Source organism: Eubalaena glacialis, chromosome 1, assembly GCF_028564815.1.
Source record: "Eubalaena glacialis isolate mEubGla1 chromosome 1, mEubGla1.1.hap2.+ XY, whole genome shotgun sequence".
In the NCBI taxonomy this organism is placed as follows: domain Eukaryota; kingdom Metazoa; phylum Chordata; class Mammalia; order Artiodactyla; family Balaenidae; genus Eubalaena; species Eubalaena glacialis.
The window spans coordinates 50,862,355-50,878,555 of record NC_083716.1 but is presented as its reverse complement, the minus strand read 5'-3'; the positions used below and the strand labels follow the sequence as shown (position 1 = coordinate 50,878,555).

At 34.7% G+C, this 16,201-nt stretch overlaps 1 protein-coding gene across 2 annotated transcripts in view; it reads right to left on the bottom strand.

Annotated features, from left to right (window-relative positions):
- The window catches only part of WAPL (WAPL cohesin release factor), a 75,279-nt gene that overhangs the window by 21,485 nt on the left and 37,593 nt on the right, over window positions 1-16,201 (bottom strand). For both annotated transcript variants that reach the window (XM_061179855.1, XM_061179868.1), the window contains exons 5-6: window positions 1,665-1,760; window positions 60-212 (exon numbers count right to left, since the gene is read on the bottom strand). In XM_061179855.1, coding sequence (XP_061035838.1) covers window positions 60-212; window positions 1,665-1,760 — 249 coding nt within the window. The remainder of the gene's footprint in view (window positions 1-59; window positions 213-1,664; window positions 1,761-16,201) is intronic.

The window sequence follows — 16,201 nt, the reverse complement described above, 5'->3', positions numbered from 1 at the left end:
AGGCTAAATTACATACGAAATTCTATCCACGTGCAGTAAAACTGTATATGGCTGCTTACTTCTTTGTCTTCTTTTCTGCATTTCAGTGCAGTAACTATATCTTGGTAGGGCTGAGTAGGTATTGTCACAGTTTTTATCACTTTGGGTGGTGGTGCAGGAGCCTTAAAAACTCCATCATCTTTTTGATTTTGCTCCTTTGAAGACAGCCTCACCTATTAATAAAGGTATTAAATTAGTTCTAAATAAATATATAAAAATAGTAACATCTCATCTACTTGGCAAATTTAGCTTAAGAGTAATAAAACCCCTATTCTCCCCCTCAAAGGTAGGGGGAGGCCTCTGAAACGTCACAAGGGATACTTTAAAATTCCATGCACTATAAGGTAAGACTCATATGTGTTTTATTCACAAAAGAACCACTCAGGAACTTATTCTGGTCTTTTTAACCTTACATTTCATACAATTTGTTATCCATCTCCAGGACCATTACAAGGAATAAAGAACCACCATTACATACATAAATAGTATTGATAAGCAGCTCAGGATAGACAGGAAAACTACAACAGATAGACAAAAGAATTTTTAAAGTACAGGAGTCCATAGTTTAGGGTAGCGGGGAAAAGCCATAATAAGAGCATGGTATTTAATTACTAATATACACAATAATGGTTTAATACTAGTGAAAGAAGTTTAATATATCAAGAAGACAGGGAACTGTACATTACATTTTAGAATGATCTCTATCCCTATTTTTTGTTGTTGTCTATAAAGAACCCATTCCTTGATAGCTCCAGATGACTGAGGTGTCACCATTAATCTGTAAGTATTAATGCATGGTCCTACCAGTTATTCTGAAAAAAATAATTTGATAAGAATCTTTTTCAAATGTGTTTTGAATTGAAAGGTATTACTGGAATGCAGGAAAAAGTTCTGCTCTGAAAAACAAATTAATCACTCAAAGACACTTTAAGATCAATGTAGGATATAATTTATAATATAGCTCTTAATCATTAATACAAACTTGAAATATGTAATTTATAATATAGCTCTTAACAGTTAATACAAACTTCAAATAATTTGCCCTTAAACACTAAATACTATAATTCCATAAAATGTCAGGAGTGAAAAAAGTAGTCCAATATTTTTTAAGGCTTTCATTTATAACCGAGCAACACCAGAATTTCTGTTATCCTGTCCACAATCCTTACTTTTCCAATGAATTAAACTAAAGCAACTAAATTTTAGTAAGGAAGCTGAAAATAAACTGTTAAACAGAAAAGCCAGAGACTTTCAAATTATGAATGAAGATAGCAACTGCTTAATTTAAAATTCATTACACAAACATGAAATTAAAAAGTACAAGGGTAAGCTGTGACAAAATGAGAGAGTGGCATGGACATATATACACTACCAAACGTAAAATAGATAGCTAGTGGGAAGAAGCCGCATAGCACAGGGAGATCAGCTCGGTGCTTTGTGATCACCTAGAGGGGTGGGATAGGGAGGGTGGGAGGGAGGGAGATGCAAGAGGGAAGAGATATGGGAATATATGTATATGTATAACTGATTCACTTTGTTAATAAAGCAGAAACTAACACACCGTTGTAAAGCAATTATACTCCAATAAAGATGTTAAAAAAAAAAAAAAAGTACAGTTCACTTACTGTGACACTCTGAGGTTTTACTACTGGTGGCCCAGGTAGTTCTTCTGAATCTGGATGGTTCCAATGCCTGGCGTTATATACAGCTTTTGTAGGAGACTAGAGAAATGAGGAAAAGATCAACTGTTTCCATCTTACTTTGCATACTTATAAAATTACCTCATTTTAAAACTAAAACTAAAAATCATAAAGAGTAATTTAAATACATAAACATATATCCTAGACAGAGCAGGACAGACAATATCTGGCTTATACTCCCACCACGCTCCCATGCAGACATGGAGTCACAGTGCTATTCTGACACAAAATCGACAATCAGTGTTCTGGACGATTATTACCAACCAAGAAAAGAAATTAAACCTCTTGCCAGGCTTATATTAACTTATAATTATATTAACTAATCAATATAGTTAAATTCAACCTGTTCTTTATTCCTCATACTGCTGATTCATGCCCCACATTCTTCCAACAATGAAAATCAGGCAGGTTATGACAAGGGATAAAAGTCCTTATTCATTTAAGTGAAACTGGTGAGGCCAGATGAGTGCCGTTATTCAAGTTTTCAGGTTTTATAAAGGTAAATATGGTATGTATAACACGTATTACATAACACACTGGAATCTAAAGCAGTACTACATACTAAAATACATGCAAAATGTATAAAAATTCATACCGGGTGGGATAAAGATGTAAATTGCCCCACCCCAGTTCAGATTAGTTTGCTGCCAAATCAATATACTATAAACTTAATGAAAAAAAACTTTGTTTTAACACTTTGAATTTCAGAATTGAGGATAAATAACTGTGAGCCTGCATGATCAAATCCATAGGATTAAATCTGTATAAAAGGAACAAATCCTCACTTTCAAAAGGGGACTGATTAAACAGACTGACATTTTCTCCATCCTTTACAAAAGTGATGTTAAATTATGTCCTTTAAACTTCAAATAAATAATCTCATTAGAAATTTTTTGTTTTTAATAGTGTAATTAATTAAATAAAGAGTACAAAAGAAACATACTTCAAGACTGGCCAAAAATCTGCATTAAAAAATTAACCATCTTCCCTTATTAGCTGCAGTGAAGTAACATAATTGGAATTAAGCATCATACAAAGTTATCTTTTTATACAAATATTATCTTCAAAATAACCATGCTGTGACAAAGACAACAGTGTAAGCTCCACAAGAACTGGTTTTTCAAAAGATAAAAGTTTAAACTGACTCACATATTAAATTTGTCAGAAAATCTTAACAGTAAAAGGAATCTACTGTGAAACTTACATAAAGCAGAAAGTCTCATTTGTATTGTGTATATGAACGTATTATTCTTATATATCAGGTTAGCATAAAGTAATGCAGCATTAGTAATCTAAAGCAATTTATGTACTCATGCAATGACTTGATCAGGCCCCCTAAGGCACAACCATACAGAGCAGACTGAACATAAATTTTTAAACCTAGCTCTATTCCTTACTATTTTTCTCTCAAACATTATCTATATAATCTACATGCCTGCTAACTGTTAGATCCCTCATTTAAGCAACCTCTAATCCCCAAAGCACAGCCATAAGCTCAGGAAGATAACAGACTATTGAAAGGAATAGGTGCCTCAAGGCTTAAGCACTTTACTTATTTTTAAAAAGCATTGATTTCAGGTAACAAACAATCTTTTGGATAACAAAAAGGTTATCTGGTTCCACAGGTAACAAAATAGCACAGTCAGGTCAACGTTCTAAATTAAACAGACCCTGGAGATTGGGATTGACATATACACACTACTATATATAAAACAGATAACTAATAAGGACCTACTAGATAGCACAGGGAACTCTACTCAATACTCTGTAATGGCCTATATGGGAAAAGAATCTAAAAAAGAGTGGATATATGTATATGTATAACTGATTCACTTTGCTGTACACCTGAAACTAACACTGTAAATCAACTATACTCCAATAAAAATTTTAAAAAGATTAATACCAAAAAATATATATAAATTAAACAGACCCCCTTCCAGTTAATTGTGAGTGGCAATATATACCTAACAGTTATAAAGGAGACACAGGAACCAGATGATCCAGATAAATAGTAAGCTCTACTACTGCTTGTTACTAAACATTTTTCTCATCTGTAAAATGGGGTTAATAACAGTACCGACTGTAAAGGGTTGTTGTGAGGATTAAATGAATATATGTAAAACACATATTAGAGTGCCTGAAACAATATGTGCTATACAAGTTTTACTGCTGATAATTCAAGTTATAATAATTGTTATGTGATGATGTGCAATTCTGAGTTCAGCATCTTCATAAAAAGAATTGGAGTATATGGTCTACCCACATAACAGAGGGACTGCAATAAAAGGGATAACTGACATGAACACACTCTGTTAACAAATATTATTATAAAAAGTAGACTGGGATATACTGTTCTAATTCATCTCAAAAGTAATTGAATGAAAAAAAAAAAAAAAGTAATTGAATGATATGCCTGATAAATACAGAGGCAAAAATCCTCAACAAACCACCAGAAAACTAAATTCAATAGCACATTAAAAGGATCATACACCATAACCATGTAGGATGTATCCCTGGGATGTAAGGATGGTTCAACATATGAAAACCAACCAATGTGATACACTGCCTTAACAGAATGAAGGACAAAAATCACATAATCATCTCAATTGGTGCAGAAAAAGTATTTAACAAAATTCAACTCTCTTTCATGAAAAATCACTCAACAACAGGAACAGAAGGAAAGTACCACAACATAGAGGTCATATTTTAAAAGCCTACTGCTAACATCATACTCAACAGTGAAAAACTGAAAGCTTTTCCTCTAAGATCAGGAACAAGGCAGGGATGCCGATGCTCACTGATTCTACATACTAGCAAAAGTAATTAGGCAAGAAAAAGAAATAAAAGGCATCCAAATCAGAAAGAAAGAAGTAAAATTTTCTCTATTCACAGATATAATCTTGTATATAGAAAACCATAAAAATTCCATCAAAAAAAAAACAACCCTATGAGAATAAATGTATTCAATAAAGCTGTATGATACAAAACTCATTTGCATTTCTATACACCAACAAAAAACAATCAAAAGAGGAAATGAAAATTCCATTCACAGTAACATCAAAAAGAATAAAATACTTAGGAATAAACTTAACCAAGGACGCAAAAGATCTGCACACTGACAACTACAAAATGTTGAAAATAAAGGCACAAAGAAATGGAAAGACATCCTTTGTTCATGGACTAGATGACTTAATACTGTTAAAATGGTCATACTACCCAAAGTGATCTGCAAATTCAATGCAGTTCCTGTCAAAATCCCAGTAATAATTTTTACAGAAATAGACAGAATGAACCTAAACTTCATATGGAATGCCAAAGGACCCTGAATAGCCAAAACAATCTTGAGAAAGAACAAAAAACTCAAAGGCCCCACACTTGCTGATTTCAAAACATTACAAAGCTACAGTAATCAAAACAGTAGGGTACTGACATAAAGACAAATATATAGACCAACAGTACAGAACAGAACGCCTAGGAATAAATCCACATATATATGGTCAAATGATCTTCACCAATGGAGACAGTCTCTTCAATAAATGGTGCTTGGAAAACTGGATATCCACATGCAAAAGAATGAAACTGGACCCTTATCTTATACCGTACACAAAAAACAACTCAAAATGTATTAAAGACTTAAACATAAGACCTGAGCTAAAAACTCCTAGAAGAAAACATGGGAGAAAAAAATACATAACCCTGGTCTTGGCAATGACTTCTTGCCAAGAAGCACAAGCAACAAAAGCAAGCATAGACAGGTAGGACTACATCATAAAAAGCTTCTGCACAGCAAAGAAAACAATCAAGAGTGAAAAATGCAACCCACAGAATGGAAGAAAATATTTGCAAACCATATATCCGATAAGGGATTATTATCCAAAATATATAAGGAACTCCTACAAGTCAATAGCAAAAACAAACAAAACAAAAAACAAAACAAAAAAAACCCTGACTAAAAAACGGGCAAAGGACTTGAACAGAAATTTCCCCAAAGAAGAAATGGCCAATAGGTATACAAAAAGATGATCAACATCACTAATCATAAGAGAAATGCAAATCAAAATCACAATGAAATATCACCTCGCACCCTTTAGGATGGCCACTAGCAAAAGAACAGAAAATAGCAAGTGTTGGCAAGGACGCAGAGAAATTGGAACCCTCATGCAGTGTTGGTGTGAATTTAAATAATGAAGCCATTATGGAAAACAGTATGAAGGTTCCTCAAAGAATTAAAAGTAGAACTACCACATGATCCTGCAATCCCACTTTCAGGTATTTATTCAAAAGAATTAAGAGCAGGATCTCAAAAAAATATTTGCAGTATGTTCAATGCAGTATTTTTCACAACAGCCAAGAGGTAGAAACAACCTAACCATCCGTCAACAGATGAATAAAGAAAATGTTACATATCCATACAACAGAATATTATTCAGCCATAAAAGAGAAGGAAATCCTATCATATGCTACAACATGAACCTTCAGGATGTTACCCTAAATGAAATAAGCCAGTCACAGAAAGACTTTAAAACTGCATGATTCCACTTATGAGATATCTAGTCAAACTCATAAAAACAGAAATGGTGGTTGCCAGGGGCTGGAGGGGGACTGAAGTAAGAAGTTACTATTCAATGGGTATAGAGTTTCAGTCATGCAAGATGAAAAAATTCTAGAGATCTGTGGTACAATACTGTGCTTACAGTTAACAATACTGTACACTTAAAATGTTCCTAAGAGGGTAGACATCATGTTGTGTTTTCTACCACAATTAAAAAAAAAAAACTTTGAAAAGGCTTTGAAGCTTAAAAGTATACAGAATAACTGCATAAGTTATATTCAAAAGACACATTCAATGAACATTTTGTTTACTCTGTTGAACTAGGCAGCTTAGTAAATACTATTATTTTAAAAGTTTTGACAAGGTTTTGCCATTTTAATGCTAATGATTAATCTAAAAGAAAGTGAATCCAATGAGAACTGTTCCTCGACTATTCATTATTTCAAAGTTTTACAAGGTTAATATAGAGTTTACTATCGGCAGCAGGAGGAGATGAAGATACTCCCTACTATCTAAAAATTAAAATAAAAAATAACATCTGGATGTGGCTAATACACACACACGGGGCGGGGGGGTGGCAGAGGTTAAGTTATGACAACACTGACCAACTCTGAGCTCTTCACATCATTCCAAATAGTATAACAATTCCACATGCACCTAAGTGAATTGTATATGGAAACCATACAACACTACTATGTCACATAATAATGTCACTCAGTGAAAGTGACTGTGTACAGTATCTGCAAATATACCAGATAGCAATCAACTTTTCATGGAAAATGAAAATCACTCCTATCATTTAGCAACCTAGCTAAGTTTTAACTGGGTCATTCTGATTACACCACCAGGCTTATCTTTAATTCTTGTTAACTTTTTTCTGGTTTAAAAAGCAGATGCACCATATTAACCAGATTCCTTAACTTCTGTGTTAAAATATTTGTGGATTCTGTTTCCTCTGAAATGTAATGGGAAGAATACTTAGAACAAAAAAAGCAGAAAGCTCTTAAGACTACTCTAACATTCTAAAGATTTGCAATCATTGTAGCACATTTCAGTCCTAGTCATCTTAAACATACTATTCCTTTCTTTCAGTTCTCCAGGGGCATGACAAACAAGGAGAACCTCAAATGTAACACTGTATTACAGCTAAGGAAAAAATATGCCAGTGACAGACCCTAGAGCACTTATCCATGAGAGGGAATCCAGTATCTACAAAAACAATGGATTAAAAATTGGTTTTTACAATTACAATGCCAAGGCTGTGGTTAACAGATTGGCTTGTTAAATCACAATTATAAAGCAGAGGTAAGAAGAGTTCCTTCATGAAAAGCTAAGAAGAAATTACAGTGTTGTTATCCTTTATTGAGCGGGCTCTCAAAAGGGAAAAAAATTGGAATAACCGCTCTTAAGCCAGATGAATTTTTTAGCAGTACCAAACTTATTTCTGAGTTTTAAAGAGTACTATGTATATATACTGTGTACTAAAGGAGAACAAATATAGTAAGCCGATTAGAATTCATCCAGCCTTACCCACACAAGAATGTCATAACAGAATTGCACTCTCACCAGTAATTCAATCAGCACGTTCTAAAACTAAATGAGTTCTGAAAAAGCAAAGTGCCACAACGCACCACTGTGCGTGCGTGTGTTTGTGCACACGCACAGTACTTTAGTGGCAATTCAAAAAGGGGGAAAATTAATCTGGATTTGGCTTTTTAAATAAATTGTTAAGTTTGTTTGTTTGTTTTTTCCTAAAGATGGGCAGTAGAAGCAGAGGGAATTTGAGGAAGAAAGTTTTACAAAGATTAGGGTACCTTTTAGCTCTTTAGAACTTTCTTTTAAGCATAATCATATAATCTCAAATTGTTTTAAACTATGACCAAAAAAGCCTTAAAGTAAATTTTCGTAATTTGTTAAATATTCAGGGCATTAAATTAGTTGAGGAAAAACTGCAGCTATCCCTAAACTAAAACCAAGAATGTCTGTACTGCTAAGAACTAGACATTTATAATATGTTAAGATAGAGCACTATGCAAAGAATATAATCCACAGGCACACGGGAGAAGGAGCTGAAAATCTTTCTTTTCTCCCTGATTCAATTAAGTGCTACAGATAAACCTTTCAAAGATACAGCTGCTATTTTTATGAAGAAACTGTCAATTCCTACCCACAAGAAGAACAATACACCTACTACTCAGTTGTTTTAACTTCAAAAGTATTTATACCATTATAAAACTTTATAAAAGCAAGCATTGCCACATCAGAATATCACCTTGAAATAGCATAACCTGAACATAAGCTCTAAAAAAGTCCAGGTAACAAAGCATAAAATCCAATACTTGGTCCTTTGTGAAAACTAATACAACTAAGCCTACAACTCAACAATTGTTAAATAAAAAGATACTAGAATGAGCCATGATGAAAAATCAGCTGAAATAAGCATCAGTTTTACAACTAAAAATATCACTAAATATAGAATGGACCAGTTGTATTAGGGAGATGATTTATCAAATTTAGAAACACGAAAAGAGAAGCTGAAAATATCTTGAGACACCTATGGGTAGATAGAGAATGTTCATTCTCCCCTTCATTTTCCTCTTAAGAATATTTAGCTGGACACATGCTTGCCCTGATTTTCCAACATCTCTTGCTACCTGTGTGGGCACGTGACCAGGTTCTAGTCAATCAATGAACAGAAGTAGGGTACACCTTCTGGGTCCTGGCCTTCTAGGGATGGTTCTTTGCCTCCCCTTCCCGTTCTCACTATTTGTACTCTTCAGTACTCTAGAGATGGTAGAACACCACCCACAGAGGAAGGGGTCCCTGACAATACAGCAACTTGAAAATAGTCCAGAGATAAACAGCCAAGGTCTGATACGCCACAGAAAAATAAGCTACCAATTAAAAACTAACTTGGGATTTCTTTTACAGTAGTTGAGGCAAATGCTACGACTGAAATTAGGACTAAATAATGATAGGGATGTGCTGAATATATAAGATTTTGCCAACACTGGATTTGTATATACATAACCTATACACGTATAACCTTAAAAGAAACAATTTGAAGGATATAAAGAACATATTTAAGAGAAGAAGGAAAAAACCAAGGAAAAATACAATCTAAAGCCAACTTTTTAAAAAAAAAATGTAAACATATATATTCTGAGGAATATCTGTGAACTCACATGGTACAATTTCCAAGAGTTATTACTAAATAAAAATTTAAATAGAAAGCAAAGTGCCAAAGTGCACGTACAGATGCTACCTTTTATATAAGAAAGGGGGAAAATAAGAAAATTTGTGCTTATTTTTATAAAAAGAAATACAGAAAGGATAAAGCAGGGAAGTCAGTTCCCTACCAGGGGTGAGTGATGGGCTAGAACATCACTCAATGAAGTGACCCTTCATTGAACTTACCTTTTTGTATAGTGCTGACTTTGGAAGCATGCTAATGTTGTGCATATTCAATCAAATAAATTAAATAAATGAGAATGAAAGGGGATAAAAACCTAAAAGTGAAAGCAAACCAGAACACATAAACCTACTCATAATTCAAATGAATAGCAAATACAATGAAGGGAAGATAGAAAGAAAAGACAGGCAGACAGAACTAATCTAAATAACTTATGAACACAGTATTTGACTTTATACCTTGAGTCAGTGGCAGTGTAGGGTAGGGCAAGTGCAGGATTACAAATAAATCCTAAACACAGTAGTAGAGTTATTTATTGTAGTGGAATGGACAAAGCAATTCTCAAACTATTTTAGATGCATTGTAGGTTTTAGTAAAAGTGTTGATATTGCTGGGAGTCAGGGTTAAGACAGAAGGCAAGAAAGAACCCTGTAGGGATGGACTAATATTGAAGTTAGTGTGAACACATGATTTCTAAAACAGATATGTGCATATGCAGGAATCCATATGCATATACATGAATGTTTCCTATCTCCATCTACTACTAAAAGGGCCAAGAAGTGATGACCACATCTACTGACCAGATCTTGGTCTCTAGTACCATTCCCCACTAAAGAGAATGGAGACTTCTCAGAGAATGGGCTTAATTCCAGGGCTGGAGCAGAGCAGGTACAATATGAATCTGGAAAACTGTGTTATGTCAATAAGTAAGAAAATGCCCATAGAATGATGGGGGTATGTCACAGAGATGGAAGAGCCAGACTAGCCAAATCAGGACAAATGTACCTCCAAAATAAATAATGAATTATGAACCATTAAAAAAAAGAGGCAGGAATTCATGAGTCCATACTGATAAAAGAAAAATAAAACCAAACAAATAAAATAAATAAATAAACAGGGAGAATTGACAAAATGAATATTTTGCAAGCGGCACAGCAAACACTGAATCAGGAAAGCATCATCATGTATATCAAATCTAAGAGTATGAAGAACAAGGTATTTGAATAGTCTCTTCAAAGACTGCTTTTTAGTTGCATGGGGAAGAAAATAATTATACAGCAGAGGAACAGACAACCCCTTAACTGGGTAATCATAATTAACATTCTCCAGAGGTGGCACGCTGAAAAGAATACATCATCACTTACACAGTATCCCAGCCTAGAATGAATAACCTGAATACAATCATGAAGAAACTTCAGATTAAACCAAAATGAGAAGCTTTTTTTTAAAGGGGGATCAGGGGATGTCAATGTCATGAAAGACTACAGAAATGTTCCTGGTTAAAAGAGACTAAAGACACAGCTAAACAGCTAAATGAATGACAGCTAAATGAAATACCTCACCCTAGACTGGATCCTGTAGCAGAGACGAGAAAATGCTACAAAGGACATTACTGTGTCAACTGACAAAACTGACATAACAGATTAGGTAAAAATACTGGAACAATGTTAAATTTACTAAAGATGATTACTGTGATGTGGACATGTAATTGATTAGGAAGTACACACTGTATTTAGGGTACAGGGCTAATTATATATATATATGAACTTACCCTTAAATATTCAGAAAAAATACATATGTATGAATATATATACACACAAACACAGAGAAAGAACAAATGAAAAAGCGAATATTAAGATAATATTCGTAAGGAATGTTTGTTGTACTATTTTATTTTTGTAACTCTTCTGTAATTTTGAAATTATTTCCAAGTACAAACTATTTTTAAATTATTTCCAGATAAAAAATGTTAAAAATCTTTTAAAATCCTCTCAGAAAACTTGTAAAATAGAAAAAGTATAAATCATCATTCTATCAGTTAATATTTTAATTTCCATGAAACAACTAAATCAAATTCAGACAACAGTAAAAGAAAGTAAGAAATCAAAGAGTAATAAAAAGATGAATTCAAGTTTAATACAGGCAATCCTACAAAATGGGAAGGGATAAAGATATTCTTCATTTATGTTCTTAAATCAAATGTTAATTAAATAGCCCATCAATAACAAATGAAATAGCAATACTTCTTAGCTGAGGCACAGAAAAAGATGAAAACATAACCCATACCTGGCCCAAGGGTAGTAAGAGTTTTCTGTTTTTAATGTCCCCTCCTAAAAAGCAAACGGGCCACTGATAATCTTCTCTGCCCTGGCTCCTAAGAAACTCGAAGTTGTATTTGTGGTAGGTTCCCAGGAAATCCATCAAGACAAAAAGGCTTGAATTTTGGCTTCAACTCATCTATTCCTTACTTTTTCTTAACACAGTTTCCTCATTTATTTTCAGTCTGGTTCTACCAAATTTGTCTCTGTTCACTATAAGAACAGACCCAGAAACAAGGCAGATGACAGAATGAGGAGACAAAGACACTGAAAATAACTGTAACTATATTCCACATATGTAAGAAAGTAGGGAAAACAACTGAGTACGTTAAGTAGACAAGAAAGATATAAAATAGACCCAAACTAAACTTTCAGAGATGGGATTAATAGCTGATTAGATGCTGTAGAAGAACCTGAAAATGGGCAACAGAAACTATCTAAACTATCTCCAAATGAAACCAAGACTGAAAAAATTAAAAAGATGGAAAGAATGTCAGCACACACTGGGACAAGTTCACCCAGCCCAATAAATGTATGAGAAAGTAAAAATTAACTCCCTTCACAGATAGTACTTTGCCCTGAACCTCTCAAACACTGTTTCATTTAAATTTTACCCAAACTCCCCAGTTCCCCCAAAATCCTACAAAAACTTTTCTTTGGTAAGACGCCCCTTGGTTTCTCTGCTGTGCAGTATCCTTTATTGCAGTAAGTCAATAAGCCTTATTCTGTCAGACTACAGGTTATACGTGTTGATCTTAGGCTGATTCAAGCAAGACAGTATAATAAGAGTCCCCAGAGGGGGACAGAGAGCCAAAAACTATTTGAAGAATATTGGCTAAAATTTTCCCAAATTTGATGTTTACCAATTTTCAAACATAAAATAGCCAAACATTTAGTACCATATGAAGATTCTTTGCTGAAAGATACTTCCAAAAATCCTAGAAATAAACATTTATGAACACCTTCTGTATCTCAGACACTAAGAATTTAAAGGTGAAAAAATATATGGTCACCATCCCCAAAAAACTCCCAATATTTTACATCTAATGTTAATTTATGGTCATCATTAGCATAAAGTCATAAGACTATCAATAAAAGAAAGTTCAGCAAAGAGTTTTCTGGATGTCAGAATCCAAATGAACTCTAAATAAAATGTAGTACAAACTGGAAAACCAAATTCCAAACTATAAACAACCTAATACACACACACACACACACACACACACACACTCTCTCTCTCTCTCTCTCATTCTCTCTCTCTCCCTCCGTCAAATGTTTGTTCGAGTTCCCATGCTCTTGATTAACCCACGGCTACATTTTCTCATTTCAAACTTCATTTCCTGGGAAATAAGTTATAGTGAAATATTTTGAACTTTCAAACTTTAAAGGAACCTGAACTACAGAAAATAAAAAGATTAATGGTGCTTTTATTCCTTATTAAAATCCTTCCAGAATAAAATATTACAGGAAAAAAAACACCAGAATTAGATCTCATAAAGAAAATAACTTACACTTTCCTACATCTTTATAGAATACAGATCAATGATTTAAGTACGTGGTTTAATGTTTAAGTTAAATACTATCTATATAAAAGGAAGACAGATACTCCTGCTTTGGAACAAACACAATGAGTATGAAATACTAAGACTACTCAAAAGTTTCCGTGGGGGAAAAACATTCTACCTCACTTTCTAAGACACTTACTTATCTTTCTCCTTTTTATATCCCCAGTACCTAGTACCGTGAAATGCAGGTATTACATAAAAACAATGACAAAGAAAAGTCAACTAAAACTGACCCTCTTCCATACCCAGGCTCAGCCAGAACACGCTCAGCTTCAACAACTCTTTGACTCACCAACCTGCTTTTTACTTTTACACTTTGGCCAGCATCCCTCATCAGCAGACCAATGGCTAGAGTCTTTTTTTCGGGCTTCACGTTTATCTATGTCTCAGGTTTCTAGTCCATGAGACTATAGTGAATCTCATACTGCTATCTCGATGACTGGATCCCAGGATGGTCAATGAATCCCCAGACACAGAACAAAGGTAACCATGGGTAAAACAATTTGACAGAAAAATAAGCTGCTTCATCAGAGTGAGTTCTAATTGCTGGAGAAGGATACTATAAAGGAACATCTGTTCTTGGGTGAGAGGTGGAACTACCTGTCCTTTAAAATCTCTTCAATTGTAAGATTCTGTTTTTAAGTTGACAAACTATATATATAAACTCATTTTATAAAACAAAAAAAAAAATGAGTTTACATAACTATAAAAACTATACTTAACTTTAAAACTGCAGCTTTACACAATTTTAACTTTTGAATACAGCTAAATATATAACCATGATTTATACTGATAATCAAGTTTTAATTCAACTGCCCATAAACCCACTATCCTATGTCATATTGAATGACAGGAGGGAAGAAGAAAAAGAAGTCCAGAATGTTCCTTTGAGAGTCAAACAAAAGACAGTACCAGATGGGCCCAGCATTAAACCACAGGGAAATGATGAAAGTGAAGGTATAAATATTTGAGAACTGAAACTGAGATTGACATTATGGTTAGTTTCATCAATGACCCAGCAAATAGTCTTAACGGGCAAAATAAGATGGCCAAAGCCCAAGGTAAAATATAACCCTCCAAGCACTGAAGGTTAGTTGGGATGATTATACAGATAATCCCTTAGGAAGAGAGCAAACTGGCAGCAGCTGAATGGAAAGCTAGAAATCAAACAAAAAGCAGGGCAGGCAGAAAAAATGATCTAAGTTTATCAGCACATACAGGCTTGGCCAAAAAGCTCCTTCAGTTTTTAAGTAAAAATAAAAGACATATTTTTCATTTTCCCCAACAACTTTATTGAACAACGTATTCACTGTTTTTTTCCACTACCTTCTGCCATTTTTCAGGCAATTTCATAATTCCATCTTCCCAAAACTTTTTATCTTTCTGAGCAAAGAACTGTTCCAGGTGCCTTTTACAGTCTTCCAGGGAATTGAAAATTTTTTCCATTAAGAGAATTCTGTAAAGACCAAAATAAATGGAAATCCAAAGGTGCAATGTCTGGTGAATATGGCGGATGAATCAGAACTTCCCAGCCAAGCTGTAACAGTTTTTGCCTGGTCATCAAAGAAACATGTGGTCTGGTGTTATCCTGATGGAAGATTATGCGTTTTCTGTTGACTAATTGCGGATACTTTTCGTCCAGTGCTGCTTTCAGCTGGTCTGACTGGGAGCAGTACTTGTTGGAATTAATCGTTTGGTTTTCCACAAGGAGCTCATAATAGAGGACTCCCTTCCAATCCCACTGTACACACAACATCACCTTCTTTGGATGAAGACCAGCCTTTGGTGTGGTTGGTGGTGGTTCATTTCGCTTGCCCCACAATCTCTTCCATTCCACATTATTGTACAGTATTCACTTTTCATCACCCATCACAGTTTGTTTTACAAACGGAACGTTTTCGTTACAATAAGTAGAGAATCGCATGCGGAAATATGGTCAAGAAGGCTTTTTTTGCTTAACTTATGTGGAACCCAAACATCAAAGCAATTACATAACCAAGCTAGTGAAAATGATTTTCAACGCCTGATTTGGATATTTTGAGTATGTCGGCTGTCTCCCACGTGGTATAACGTTGATTGTTCTCAATTAATGTCTCAATTTGATCACTACCAACTTCAGCTGGTCTACCCGACCGTGGAGCATCGTCCAGCGAGAAATCTCCAGCACAAAACTTTGCAAACCACTTTTGACACATTCGATCAGTCACAGCACCTTCTCCATACACTGCACAAATCTTTTTGTGCGCTTCAGTTGCGTTTTTACCTTTCTTGAAATAATAAAGCATAATATGCCGACAGTGTTGTTTTCTTCCATCTTCAATATTAAAATGGCTACACAAAAATTCACCAATTTTGATCGTTTTTTTAATGCACGCTGATATGACAGCTGTCACATACAATCTAACAAAATTGTTTCAGGACTTCCCTGGTGGCGCAGTGGTTAAGAATCCGCCTGCCAATGCAGGGGACATGGGTTCAAGCCCTGGTCTGGGAAGATCCCACATGCCGCGGAGTAACTAAGCGTGTGCGCCACAACTACTGAGCCTGCGCTCTAGAGCCCGCGAGCCACAACTACTGAGCCTGCGTGCCACAACTACTGAAGCCCGTGCGCCTAGAGCCCGTGCTCCACAACAAGAGAAGCCACGACAATGAGAAGTCCGCTCACTGCAACAAAGAGTAGCCCCTGCTCACTGCAACTAGAGAAAGCCTGCATGCAGCAACGAAGACCCAACGCAGCCAAAAATAAATTAAATAAGCAAATGAAAAAAAAAATTGTTTCAAATGAAGTTAATGACAACTAAGCACTACTAGAGCCACATTATGGAAAAAAACTG